Genomic DNA, 15358 nt, shown 5'->3' with positions numbered 1-15358 from the left:
CGACGTCAGCCAATCAGAAGACGTGTTACATCTACAATTAAATTATATGGTAATAAATTAATTCTTCATTGAAGACTACAGCCCTTCAAATATAACGGTGGTATCAACATCTTCCTCAAGTGTCAGCATTAAGTGGATCCAGGCAAAAACTTGTTATGAACGAGCTGGAATAGTCATCGTCTTATACAAACCTGACAACACAACAAAGGAGTATCCAGTCGACAAAGATGCAACAACCTTTGATCTTTCGGGATTATCATCTTTGACATCGTATTGGTTTCTTATGTACACAAAGTATGGAAACGACACGAATGTTGTTACCAGTGCAAGTCCTGCTAAGTTTGCATTTGCTACACAAGAGAAAGGTAATTTTAATATATCTACTAATATATATATTGATAAAAAAAAACTCTTGAATGAAACAAAGGTAAAACGAAATTTCGATTTATTTTACAAATTTGTGTTTCTCTCAATCATACAACCACATGTATAATTTTTACAAATTGTTCGTTCAGTACTTTGATATAAATTTGAAGAAACAAATGACTTTTTATATCATATTTACGTTTACCAATTGGTAGATTTGTGTTAACTTAACTTCGGTATATAATCAATTGTTTGTCCATATTTCTTCTTAATCAAATATTCATCCGATTTATACAGTACTTTTAAACAATTTATTCTTTAAATATGTTTCGAAATATTCATTCTTACTTCCACATGAAAACATGATATTAAGAAGTAACTGCGCCCTGTTATAATTTTACTGCAGTGTAGAAGTTTTGACTGGAGCACATTTTGTATGAAGCGTGGATGCCTACATAGACAAAATATAAATTATAAAAAAAATCTACTGTGAATAGAAAAATAAAAAATCATTCAAAATCTACTGAAACACAATAGTGACGTTATATATACAATACTAGCATAAGATGAGTTACTAATTTACGATTTTATAATTTTCAGTGACAGGTTTCCCAACATCTGGAATAGCAGGAATATCAGCAGGTTTGTTTGTATAATCCACTTTGAAGAAACTTTCTTTTCATAGAATCGTTTCAAATATATCTATATGAATTTCCATAATTTCAAAATGTTGCTTTTTTAACATTAATACATTGAGGTGACATACGCATTATTGTAATTGCACATTTATCTAATATGATTTTTAAATATATACAATGCTACAGAATTTGTTTAACTATGATTAATGTCCTTATATTTAAAGTGTTTTGTGCAGGTAAAAATCATCATCTGTTTTGTTTGTTTGTTGTTGGTTTTTTTTTTTTTTTTTTTTGGGGGGGGGGGGGGGGGGGGTGTTGCACTTCAATGTTTTGTTGTTCCTATAGTAGTTGTGGTCCTGTTTGTTACCAGGGGTTGTTTTCTTTCAATCGATTTAGGTTTATTGAACAGCGGTATACTACAGTAACTGTTGCCTTTATTTACTGAGACCAAAACGTCGTAATGTGTAGAATATGAAAATCACAAAAAGCAAAAGACACGAAAAACAGCCTGAAAAGGAAAGTCGAAATTGTTGAAGGAAATTTTATCTTTACTGGTTACCGTAACTTGCAATAATAAAATTCACAAAATAAACAATCGAACCATCCTCTTACTGATAGTATTAGCTACTTTCCTATAAATTCCAGTACTGAATGTATTGTTTCATTTAAAAATTTAAAAATCATTCAACTAGTAAACCTCATGTATTTCGAAAGTTACAGCTATGCGTATAAAGTATTTTTGTGCAAAATATGTCGACTCTTTTAAAAGATGTTTAAAATGGTATGTCATCTGTATGTATGTAAGAGGTTCAATGTTCCTTTGAAATTGGCGTTGACATACTTGTTATGTTCTTTTAGAGTGTATTGCCATCCAATATACACACTCGAAGGATGAATATTCAGATGTTTGTCGTTGTTCTAACTAGTTTTTTGCCTGGGTTTCTTTTATAGCGCGCATTGTTTAAAGTGCTACAAACTCCTATCCCACAATTCATGTATATCTTGGTTATAACATTTCCCATATCATGAGTGTTTTACTACTGTACTGCGATGAATGATCATACTTTTATAAATTCAGGGGGTATCAGTTAATTTAGAATCAATGCATTTTCACGTATCTTTAGTCATAGATGATTAGTTTTATGATTTACTGATTTTATAACACTGATTCTTAACTTAATCATAGGAAATGTCTACTTCCACAGGTTTTATTGTACTTCTAATAGTTGTTATTATTGTCTTGGTACTACTTGGAAGAACTGGACGATTGCAACCAGCCAAACAACGTGTTACAGCCGGAATACGTACAGTTAGAAATACAATTCGAGTGCGACCAACAACGAATTCATTCAATGTAAGCGTGTTACATATTTTGCATAAAAATGTTCTCAACTGAAAAATCGGAAAATTCTTTCTAGGACATTTTAAGGAGAAAAGCTTATAAGGAAAAACATTTAGTTTGACCTTTCATTTTAAAATGCGTTTACATTTATCAACAGACTAACTCATTTTAATAATATCATCAGAGTAAAATATAAAGTAAAAACCTAGTTTCACCATACTATGACAATCTACCGTAAATTGCTTCCATGTGGATTGTTTTATAAAAGATGTAGGATGCAAAGAATGAAAGTTAGAAAGACAATCCAATAAATGACCAAATGAAACGAACAAACATACAAACAGCACTTTACAATACACAACACAATCACATTTGACGATCTCCACTAAAATACGACGATAAACTATGGTACTACATAAGTGTAAACCATTCCTGTTACAACAGTAGCACCCGTCGTTGTGCTTATTATTGCAGGTAAAAGTCTGATGATGAGTAGCACCGAACAGCGTTTTTTATAAGCGACTAGCTAGCTGTTTACATGTACAATGACTACTTTTAAATGTACCTCGGTTCATTTTTCGGTGTATTTACTAGATACAGGCTTTAGGAATAAAGATACAATACCAAGCAAGAGTGCAATTAGTTTAACCCCTGTCTAACGGGGATGTTACTAGTTGAAGCAAAACTGCTTTATCCTACCTAAAACCTGTGTTCATTGGTGGTTTAGGTTTGTTTGGTGGGTTTTGTATTTTTTTTGTTATACTTTAGCGTTTGGTAACCACTATCATGGTATCCTCTTGCTTTGAATTTAAATATATATATTGTTTCCAGAATCGGGCCATCGCTTCGAAGGAGGACGACGATATTTACTTCTATGGTGGAATGGAGATGAAGGAAAACAATATGAAAATATCACGTAAAGATATATCACTTGAATCTGAATTGGCTCGCGGAAGATTTGCTGTGATTTTCCTGGCGAAGTATTACAATAAAAGCGAGTGCCATGAAGTTGTTGCAAAAACTCTGAAAGGTATGATGTTTTGAATAAAAGAGAGGGGCGGAAGATACCAGTGAAGCTTTCAAACTCGTCAAACTTGTTTTCATAAGTCGAAAGTAAACTTACAACGCCATGGCTAAAAAAGAAAAAAACACCACTCACACACACAATAGTACACAAAACACAACATAGAAATAAATAAATATCGTTTCAACATTACATGTGTAACAGTTTACTACACAATGTTGGTTATCAAATTAGTAAGTTACTTTCTGTCCAGTGGTCATCAATATGATACTTGTTAACTTGAAATGATGCATTTTGTCTGTTGTTTATATTAAGGGTATACGTATCATAAATCGGCCAGAACTGTTATCATACATGTTTAAAGATTATAGCATGTTGCAATTGTTTGACCATAAGAATACCTGATTAAGGTTATTCTAGGGAAACTTCTTTTATTGTATCATACTTTAGATGTAATCGGATGTTTCTAAGACATGTCCACACTGACAGATTTCATCTAATTCTCTTTAAAAACAGTTGTGATGTTATTCGTCCTACGTATGTATTGTCAAAACAATCGGTTCGAAACAATCGCCTTTGCAATATTTTTTAGGATTGTGTTTTTACCATTAAATAGATGAAACTAATAGGCTTACAATTATCAATCATCATTTTTTTTTGTGGGGTGGGGTGTCATAATAATGGGTATGGAAAGTTGACGGATATACCAAGGAGCAATGTTTTTGAGATGTGTTTGTTAATGAATTATCGATGTTTGGAGGCGATTAATAATCTTAAATATTGGTTTAGGGCTCGACCGATTTATTGTATATAAACTACTTCAGTCATTTGAACGAAACAGGGTTGATCGGAGTTAATTTTCCCTTTTCATTCAGATGACCAGAGCGACGATGCCATTATGAAAATGAAAGCGAAAATAAATTTCTACACTAAGAAAGTTGGTCGACAAAAAAATGTATTGGAGTTTATTGGCAGTGTTGAGGATGAAGTCCGTAAGTGTATAAATGACATACTAGATGAATTAGTTAACTTATCAATAGCTGAGAAAAAAATATACTGTATTTAGATTTATATATAAAAAAAATATATAGTAAGGCACTTTACCACAGAGGTACTGACAGGAAAACGGATAAATACAATCAGAAACAAACTTGCTGTAATAACAAAATAAATGTGTTATTTTGATGTTCACTGATAGTGCATTTGAATGGCTTTTCTACACATTGATATCGTAAAATTTAGCCACGAGCCACAATGTGAACCTTTTTGGCGAGAGAACGTAGCGGACCAACGTGAGCTTTTATCTAAAGACATTTAAGGTTAGGAACAACTGTCCTGTAAAGACAAGTATCCATTTTATATATCCAGCTCTATTCGATGTAATCAATGCAAATTTGCCTAAATCTAGGGACATTATTAGAGATTTGTCAGTATACCCCATCGGACAACAACACTGAGGCATAAACAATTCAAAGGCAATCACTAAATACACTAACAGTCCTTACTTTACAAAGATACATTGAGATTGAACGTATTAATCTATTATTACTTGTCAGTACCACTGGACCCTTCACATTTTAAACAGTAGTGAAAAGCCATTACAATATTCATAGATACAGGGTGTTTTTCAATAATGCAAAGAACTGTCTTCAGATTGAATGTAGTCTGTGATGATGTATGGGTGTTTAGAGTCCGACTATCCTGTCTGGATATCGCGGACTGTAGCAACCTATTCTATAGACTGGATTCTGTCGGTCTTTTAGCCTTCATTTTACTCCTACTGCGTTGGTGTTGCTGGTACGAAGTATCAGGTCATGCTGCTTGTATGGCTGATTGTATTCATTGCCTCTTTGGATTCTTCAGTGATGACGGGCGATGTGTGTGGTGGTGTGCGCAGAAGGTCTGGGTGGTCGATGTCAAACCCATCTTCAAAGTCGATCATACTGCGCTTGTCTCTATCATTGGTGGAGGTGTAAAATACCAGGCGGTGGCAGGCCTTGTTGGAGTTGTAGGGACTGGTGACAATATCCCTATTGACTACAACCCCAACTGGTTCCCCTTTGTACTTAGTTGGTGTTAGTACATGTCCAACTACGCTGTCTCTTGCCTCTGTTTGTGTTTGTAGTTTGTTGGACTTGGTCAGCAGGTATCACGGCTGTTTTTGCTGCCTTCCACTGGTCAATGTAGTCTGTGTTTGTATGTACAGAAATATTTTTAATTGTTTATATTCTAACGAGTATCAAATGCCTTAATTTTTTCACACTAGGCGGACCAATAATGATTCTAGAGTATTGTTCGAAGGGGGTTCTGAAGCAATTTCTAGAAGCAATAAGGTCAAACATATCCAATGACATTGAAGAAAAATTGTTTAGAATGGTATTTGGAATATGCCAAGGAATGGACTTTTTAGCCTCAAAGCAAGTAAGTATGAATAACTTAGACAAGTGTAAGATGTAATCGAAAAAAACATATTAACTTTACTTCTTATCAACATATCCGCTAAAAATGTCTCCCTATAACATAATTAATCTTGATATATAAATGAATGGAATACAATTATTATGTTGTATTTCTTGGTCACACGTGTACCCGTTTGTAAAAATATTACCTTTTTTGTACACGAAACTGCGCAAATATGCTCCTTAACAACCGTCTAATTGAAAACAATCCATGATAAGTTGATTCCTCGAGGACATAGAAAAAATATTTCAACGTAAAACCAAATGTGCATTATAACAAATATATAATAATAAATTAAAGTCGGGAAACAGCTATATACAAATCAAGTTTTAGCTTGCTGCTTTTTTTGACCTTTATTATGAAATGCTACACTTTGTAATCAATAATCTATACATTTTCAATGGTATTCTTCTCTAAGGTTGTCCACAGACGTTTGGCTGCACGAAATATATTACTGAATAGCATACTAGAACCAAAGATCACAGGATTTGGCCCAGATCCTAGTTATGACGAAGGGGAGGACAACCCGGTACGTATTCACATGCAAGTATATAGCTCAATGGTGTTTCGAATGGTTTGACGTTTAACTTCAATTCTGTTTTATTAATAAGTTACATATTCTTAAGTGTTATTTTGGTTTACTAACAGTGAGTCAAAATCACACTGCTGGTTCGCTGTCAATCGCCTTGGATATTATCATTTTAGACGGAAGTGTTTCAGGGGTAATATAATTCACATTATTCCATATTGATAACATTCTAGTAGGTTTTTTTTCTATATGAATGGTCTTTTGAATAAATAAGAATATTCACCTGCGAAAAAGTATATTTAGCACGCAAATCGTCGCGTGCTTTTACGTGCATAATTTTTGTAAAACGTTTGATGTGCCATTTGTTTTGGTAAAAAATTGCCATTCCATACATTTCTCTCGGAATATGGAATAAAACAATTACTCTCTTTTGTTTCGGTAAATATGTGGTTTAATTGACTTTTGAAAAACTGATATTCACTTCGGCCGTTGGTCTCAGTGAATATCAGTTTTTCAAAAGTCAATAAAACTACATATTTACCTCATCAAAAGACAGTAGTTGTATAATATTCTTTTTAAATCTTCCCATTGATATTAAAAGAAATTTATCCAGAAATTTACCTATTCTTTTTATGTTCGCTCTGGTTATAGGTCAACTCTCAACGTTTACGCGTATTTATACATTCCTGCCTTTTCAATGTATGGGTGTGAGCACACCTGATGAAGGTAAATCTAGGAAAACGCTGCAAATGCACATGTAAAGTTTTTTCATTGATTGACTTTCAAATATATTGGCCTTGAGCTTTCCTGCTGAAGGTCATGTGCGTAAGTTGTTGTGGCATGAAAATCATAGCATCCCAACCACGTGCACGCCTTAGTGTACATATGTGTTCGTTTGCCGTTCTGGTGAATTACAAAAAAAATGTACCATTTAAGGACTGACAGACCTTGCACTTCATGAAATTCATGAAAATTAATCATTTCGTCAAGATAGAAAATTTTGAGGTGACAATTGGTATTAAAGTTAAAAAGGACGAGTATGTCGAGTATTTCAAAACCCCATTACAGAATTAAAACCGTACATCAATAGCAAATCCAACTTGTACGCAAAGAACCGGTGGTCTCTAAATCTAAGAGTACTGCTGATTAGTTTGGCTGACTTATTGCACGACTATCTAGACATATTGACAATCAAAGACGTCATAGAAAAGTATTTAATTTCATGTACTGTGTATGTTAAATATGAATCCATGGCACAATACAGTATAATAGTATGCAACTTGTAATTTTCATGTTTTTACTTTTTGTTTATCAGTGTTGCATCTTACATGTAGCAGCTAGTGTGCAAATTCATTACTATGCCATTTTTTTTTAGGGGAATGAACGAATTCCAATCAAGTGGGTTGCTCCAGAATGTATGAAGTCAACACAGCATGCCAATGAGCTGAGCGACGTTTGGTCTTTCGGAATTGTCATGTGGGAAATATTCTCACTAGGTAGAATAATAAAATAATGATAAGTCCTACTCTGTCAAGGTATTCAAACACATACATGTACACAATCAATAATTATTTGAGCAATCAAAGTAAGTAAACAGTACAACTTTCTAACCTCGAATGACTCCGCGGAGTTACGGAATCGACCGAGTCTGGACGAATGTTACAAGTATACACAGTCGTCGATTATTCAAAGTTGTAATGAAGATATATCTGCAAGTGAATTAAAATTACTTCAAGTCAAAAAAATAACGGAAAAATACAATAAAACCAAAAAAGATACAGTACGTCGAGTTTTGAAAAGTATCATTTTCAATTTATTATTTAGCGGTTCCGGTGGTAATATGTACTTTTCGAAAATTGGTATACCACGTCATTATTTGGTATTATATTTGTAAAGATGTATTTATATATATATATATATATATATCTGTTACACATGCTCTATTTTACTTTAGTGTTGTTTGTTTAAATTACAATCGTATGGCGAATATTGACTGCATGTTCAGGACAAGAACGATTTAACAATAAATCAAAAAAGTCTATACTGTAAAATTAACCTATCGGACTAAAAGGTAGAACATTTAGACCACTACTGGAAACATATTATATAAATATAGAGACAGAAGCATATACATGCATATTCAGAACGAGAACGATTTATCAATTTATCCAAAAGGAATATTCTGTAAAATTGACCGATTTAACTATTAAGCCTGTCACTAGAAAAAAAAAACGTGATAAAAGATACGAACAAAAGTATGTGAATGCGTTAAATGGAAACAAATAAAACATTGAAATATATTAAGAACAAGTATTTTTTATCAATGATCATCAGGTGAAACACCGTACCCCGGATTGCAGAGCAGAGAAGTCCCAGGGAAAATAAAAAAAGGTTATAAGATGGCGAAACCAGAACTTTGTGATGATGCGTATGTATAGCTATTTAAAACAGTTGAGAATAATGTGTTCTATATAAGTCATTGACGTGTAAACTATTCACAAACTGAATGAAGAAGGACTTTATGTAAAGTTTGTGAGTCAGTAAACACGTTAAAAGAGTAATAACGTCTAGAAAAAAGACATGTTTAATTGCTGTAAAGCATATAATAATTCTAAAATCCATTTACTACATGTAGCTCATTCATGAAATTTCGCAAAATTTTATTTTGTTGTAAATTTATACATTTTCCAAGCTCAAATGCATTATTTCTTTTTAGTAATCATTATAATAGAAATAACAGTTACTATGTAACTATTTGGTTTTTTTCTACCTCAATTTTCTTGAACCCCTTGATCCGATGCATCTGATTCGTGCATGAATAGATCACATTGCAAGGAAGGTTGCGAAAATATTTTTGGCAACATTGTCTTTCATATAGTGTAAACCAAGGGATAAAATGCTAAAGGACCAATCCAGTTCAAATCTTTGTAGATATACAAATGATAAAAGAAGTATAAAAGAATAAGCCTTATTTCACCCACAGTTAAGGCAAATTTTAATATTAGTATTCATAAGATTAATATTTTTTAGATTCTATGAAGTAATGCTGAAATGTTGGCACTATGATCCTCGGAAACGTTCAGGTTTTGAACAACTGAAGGAACAAATGAATACCATGTTCACTGAAGCTCCTGGTGATGATTATTATTACAGAACAAACGATCTGTAAACGTCAATCTGAAATTTGATGAACAAAGACGGTCATTTATGTGTACATATCAAATGATTTGACACAGCTTGAACAATTGTATTGTTTTCATATACTTATATCGATTTTGCTTTTTCTTTTTCATTATAATAGAAATAAATCGTATATTGTTTAAAGTAGTAGCGTAGCACTGCGTACATCATGTTCAAATGATATATGGAGAATTCGATTGAAGCTGAGAAAAGCAGACACAGAAAGACCTACTCTTATATTAAAATAATTATTTTAAGAAAGCTTAGTATAGCTTAAAAAATTGTATTGCTTGCGCATATTTTTATTGCTATTTTGTTTCTTTTTAGCTCACCTTGCCCACTGGCCATGGGCCAAATGAGCTTTTCTCATCACTTGGATTTCATCTTCCGTCGTCCGTTAACTTGTACAAAAATCTTCTCTTAAACTACTGGGCCAAATTTAACCAAACCTGGCCATAACCACAACTAGGGTATCTGCTTTAAAAATGTGTCCGATGACTTCGCCTGCCAATCAACATGGCCGCCATGGCTAAAAATGGAACAGAGAGATAACATCCAGTTTTTAGCATATATCTCTGAAACTAAAGCATTTATCTAGCAAATCGAAAGTTCAGTAAAAATGTTTATCAGGTTTAGATCTATCTGCCCTTAAACTTTCAGGCGAATCAGACAAAATATTGCAGTTTTTTATTATCTTTATAATCATGAAAGATAAAGATAGAACATAGGGGTTAAATAAAGAAGTTTAAGAGAAATTGTAAAAAAAAACAATAAATTCCAAGTGGATACAACTTAAAAACTAATATAGGTAATGCAAAGAGGTGTTTAGTAATTAGCGTAAGACTAAAATAGAATGACCTGCTTTTAATTTAACTACTGGACCAAATATAACCAAACTTGGCCGCAATTATTATTACTATTTTTTATGAATTTTAACCTTATTTTACATGATTTCCCAAAATACTGTAGATACAGGTGAGCGACGCAGGCTTGTGAGAGGCTCTAGTTTTATTTTACTGTTTTATAAAATATTGTACAGCGCTTCATAATTAAAAAAAAAAGAAAAAAAAGACGGGGGGGGGGGGGGGGGTTGGAACGCAACCGTTTTACAATTATATCGTGTTTTCTTTGGGGGGACTTAAGTTTACCTCCAGATGCTTAAATTGAAATAAATAAATAAAAATAATTTATACATATTTATAAATCATGATAAACAGATGCAGCTTAATAGACAAGTGAAGCTTTCCTCTTTTTTTTTTTGAAACCATCACACGCGTCTCAATATCAAACATTTTTAGTTGTAAGCGTTTTTAAATTAATTGAATTGTTGGTCAACTACTCAATGGATATTGACCTATTACACAATGTACAATAAGTTACCTAAAACTGTTATCATATATTGAACAATGTATAACTAAAAATTACTTGTACATCATTTTTAATCAATAAAAATTCAATCTTTGATAACAATGGTTGTTAGATTTTATGTCTTGGGGATGACCTTTTGATTTTATGGGGTGGGTGGGCCGGCTGGATTTCTTGATATATTCAACACAAATAAACTCATCATAGATACCAGGATTTAATTTTGTATTTATGCCAGACGCGCGTTTCGTCTACAAAAGACTCCTCAGTGAGGCTCGAATCCAAAAAAAGGGAAACAATAAAGCCAAATAAAGTACGAAGTTGAGGAGCATTGAGGACCAAAATAAAAATGCAGGAAACATGTCCAAAAGTGAAAATTAATGTTCGCCTTGGTTAATAATAAGCATGCAATAGCAACAGCTGAAAATAAATGCCCTGAATATTAATATTTTTTTAGTAGGGCGAACGGACTCTATGGGCGAACGAACTCATGCCGAACGTGACCCAGGGTGAACATGTTATTAGGCGAACGGACCCGATACAGAAAAATTGCTCCTCCCATTTCACTTTCGAATATCAAATAGTTGCCCCCTTCTAAATTTGAAACGGATTACTAATTTTCGAACGTGTTATAATTGTCCACATGCCCCAAAAATCTTATCAGCTACCTTAACCTTGCATTCAAGATAAAGACTCCCAAATGTATTAATAGCGTACGATCAAGGTGTAATACCACCATTGATTTTTCCCTATTAGTCTTTGTTAAATTGGCACTTTAAAAAAAATCGTACAGTATTTACCTTTATTTCAACCAAAGAAATACTTTGCATGTGTAAAGTTCAATCCTTTCCAGTGATACAGTGAAAATTTCACACTACATTTCATTGCATATAAGAAAGTAACCACCGCCGAGGGTAGACAACCAAATTTTTACACTGTTATTTACTGGTTACCTGCTTTGGTAACTATGTAACCTTAACGTTCCAAAATATTTTATAAGACCATCAAATAAAAAAAGAATGATGCTTTCAGACACCCAACATACATATTTACGACTCAGAAAAATTTAAGTGCATTGAAATGCAGGGTTAATTTTCTACAACTGTCAAATTCAAGGGAATATTTTTTTAGGCCTACTTTCGTATGCAACCGGATGTGACGTACCATGATTTGGTGGTATTACACCACAAAGATCTGGAGTTATAAGTTTCAAAATATTTTATGACATATGTATACATACATGAAATTTTGAATAATGAAATCGTGTATACAATAACCTCAAAGTACAACGATTGTCTTTGTCTTAGGATCCTCTATTCTAATCAGATGTGCTTTCTTTTTTAATTATTTAAAATTAATATCTATCAAATAAGAAGCTGTGGTATGATTGAGACAAAATACGATTAATCCTAAGGTATTGTATTGTCTGGTGCGAAAAACGATTTCATGCAAGTTTTCAGCATTCCTTTAAAATCTGTTAACTTTTGTTCTTGAAATCAACAAGTCTTAAGGTAACTGTTGGTCATGGTCATATAATGCGAGGACATGGCCTACTTAAGAATCCTAATAAGTTATCTGTGTGGCAAAATCAGGTCGGGGTCTTTTATATCTGACTATACCATAAGGATTTTGCTCATTTAAGGCCATGCTGTGATCTACAGTTGCTTCAAAACACATCATTTGTTCTCTGGATCAGATACATGTAGATGTCTCATAGACCTTTGAACTCATAATACAACATTTATTTGCCATCTTCATCATATACAAATGAGAAGATAAGGTATGATTGTAGATAAGACAACTATCTGCCGAGGAAAAGGATAAAAAAAAACTTATCACATTCATTACATATACCATTAAGGCATAAACATGTTTAGAAATTGTCTCTCATATTGTTTTTTTTTTTTAATAGGCTCGCCTGGCTCGAAGGGTGAAGTTAGCTTTTCCGATCACTTGATTGCATCTTAAATTTTCACATTATGATAGAGAAAGAATAAAAATATAATACTCATAGCCTGCGGAAGACACAGATTATCAGAAAAAAAACGTTCACTTGGCGTTGTCCAATGTAACAAACTCGAAACATCAAACTCGAACAATTCGCGAAATGTTCACGCAACTCTTCGAAATTTTGCATGAATGTTCTATGACGTGACATATTTCAGTACTGGTTTACATGGCCGTCTCAATATAAAATTACCATAGATATTTTGAAAAGAATATGTATAAATGACTGTCCCAGGGGAAATTTAATTTAGAAACTTGAAATATTTCAGTTATAAAACAAAATTTTGACACATAATTTACATAATTGTAAGCACTATCGTTTTGTACTAAGTGTAAGCTCCAAAAGTTCAAATTTATGAACGAATTGAGCTACATATTTATTTCAAAACAATGGGTTTGCAATGTCTTGCGGTAATGTCCGAGTTAAACTATCTTGCCTTCACAATTTTTTACTGCCCAAAAACAGAGATTTGATTTCACGAAGATTGTTTTACGGCTTTGATTACTATACCAATAAAAAGTACTTTAAAAGTTAAATTGTTAACCCAAATTGTATAAATTGTTAACCCAAATTGTATTAAGATTACAGGGTTACCTATTAAAATTAAGGATTAATGAAAATGGCTTGCAAGGTTGTCCGTCAACATTATTTGACGTCGCCACAAGAATATGGGACGGCATGAACTGCATTCGCGGGTTCCTTCCTCCACTTAATGTAAATGTCCTACTTTCAACAGAACGAAATGATGCACATATTACAAAAATACACATCTATAAGACGATCAAAAAGTTAAGACTTCAGTGCCATAACCATAAGCCATTTAATTGTCTCTTGTTCCACTGCTTGAATAAAATTATATTCTGATTATTTATATAATTCAGCAATATTCCCCCGAAAAAGACATTATTACTAGAAGTAAAATGTAATATCCTATTTAAATTATAAAATTATATTGGAATGGAATTTCTCGGCATTTCTACTTGACGTGTGCTATACTTTGCATTTATTTACCCAACAAGGAAGGCAGGAAAAACTTGATAGTGCGCGTTACTAATTTTACGTTGTTTTTCTGTTACGCTAAATGGTAGCTATATCTGACGTTGCTAAATGTTGCTGTCGTTTGTTAAAATTTATTAAGATCATCACTTCTAAAACAACAGAGCGAAATAAAACCACAGTTGGTCTCAATCATAGTTTTGGTTCATGTATCTTGTTTGGAAAATGTGTCTGATGAGCCCGCCTGCAAACCTAGTTACCAGGTAGTCAACACGGCTAAAAACTATTGTAACTATTATTTTGAAAACTGGTATATACATAGAGAAAATCTGACAGGGGCAAAAATGTTCAGAATGGTGAGCTCTACCTATTATCTTTTTACGTAAAAACTGTTAGACAATGTCTTGTTGGAGTTATTGCCCTAAAAAGCTTTTCTCCTTTTTCCTTTAACTTATTATCTGGAAAGCTATAATAGATAGTCAGAAACTTTAAACAGCAAAACTGAGACACACGATGAATACGTAAGATGGCGTTGGTATCCACCGTGTATCATCTGTACAGCGGACATAGGTATCAACCAAGCGGTCGTGATTTTTTCCCACTTAACACATTTTCTTCTGACACGATATAAAAATCGTTGTTATCAATGTGTACTTTTTTTTAAGACATGATTTGGTCGTAAGTTGATGAATAAAGAAGTCTCATTATTTTCCCAAAGCAAGAACGCTTACTAAAAACATGTGCAAATACTTGTCAAAGAAGTTGACGCTCGTCTCATCCGATATGATTCGTTATTCATTGCAACTCTTTTTCTGATAAAAGGACACTGTGTGTGCGTAATAAATATAGCTGTTTCAATAAAAGGCATTGAAATCTTTCATACATATGTTATTTTTCGAATGTACGGCGTATAGCTTTTCACGCTTCGAAATAAAGCTATATCCGTTGTACCGATGATACACCATGTACACGATGGTATCTTTTCTTGGAAAGGCCAGATACATATAACATTAGGATAAGCAGTTTAAAGCTTCAGCAGTCATGTGATAAAAAAAAAAATCACAAAAATACTGAACTTTGAGGAAGATCAATTGGGAAAGTCCATAATCACATGGCAAAATCAAATAACAAAACGCATCAAAAACGAATGGACAAGAACTGTCATATTCCTGACTTGGTACAGGCATTTTCAAATGTAGAAAATGGTGGATTAAACCTGGTTCTATAGCGCTAACCCTCTCACTAAAATTGAGAATGGAAATAACTTGCAAAGTACGATTATTTAAGTTAAATTATATCATGAATATAAATGCAGCATGTGGAAAAAATAATTTCATAGGCGAAACGTTTTACAATGTGCATTTCTAAAACAAATGTTCGTACAAAATAAAATATATAGAAAAGTAGGCAATTCAAATAAAGGACAGATAATAATAGAGTCCTAAAATAA

The 15358-nt window shown here is 33.0% G+C and overlaps 1 protein-coding gene across 1 annotated transcript in view; it reads left to right on the top strand.

Annotated features, from left to right (window-relative positions):
• Positions 1 to 11006, top strand: part of LOC139501981 (uncharacterized) — a 65440-nt gene extending 54434 nt beyond the window's left edge. The window contains exons 13-22 of the mRNA XM_071291295.1: positions 75 to 365; positions 967 to 1008; positions 2210 to 2358; positions 3178 to 3376; positions 4246 to 4362; positions 5637 to 5791; positions 6249 to 6359; positions 7735 to 7855; positions 8694 to 8787; positions 9390 to 11006. Of these exons, the coding sequence (XP_071147396.1) occupies positions 75 to 365; positions 967 to 1008; positions 2210 to 2358; positions 3178 to 3376; positions 4246 to 4362; positions 5637 to 5791; positions 6249 to 6359; positions 7735 to 7855; positions 8694 to 8787; positions 9390 to 9528 (1418 nt within the window). The 3' untranslated portion in view covers positions 9529 to 11006. The remainder of the gene's footprint in view (positions 1 to 74; positions 366 to 966; positions 1009 to 2209; positions 2359 to 3177; positions 3377 to 4245; positions 4363 to 5636; positions 5792 to 6248; positions 6360 to 7734; positions 7856 to 8693; positions 8788 to 9389) is intronic.
• The last annotated feature ends 4352 nt before the right edge of the window (positions 11007 to 15358 follow it).

Source organism: Mytilus edulis, chromosome 13 (genome assembly GCF_963676685.1).
Source record: "Mytilus edulis chromosome 13, xbMytEdul2.2, whole genome shotgun sequence".
In the NCBI taxonomy this organism is placed as follows: Eukaryota; Metazoa; Mollusca; class Bivalvia; order Mytilida; family Mytilidae; genus Mytilus; species Mytilus edulis.
This window is presented reverse-complemented; position numbering and strand designations above follow the sequence as displayed.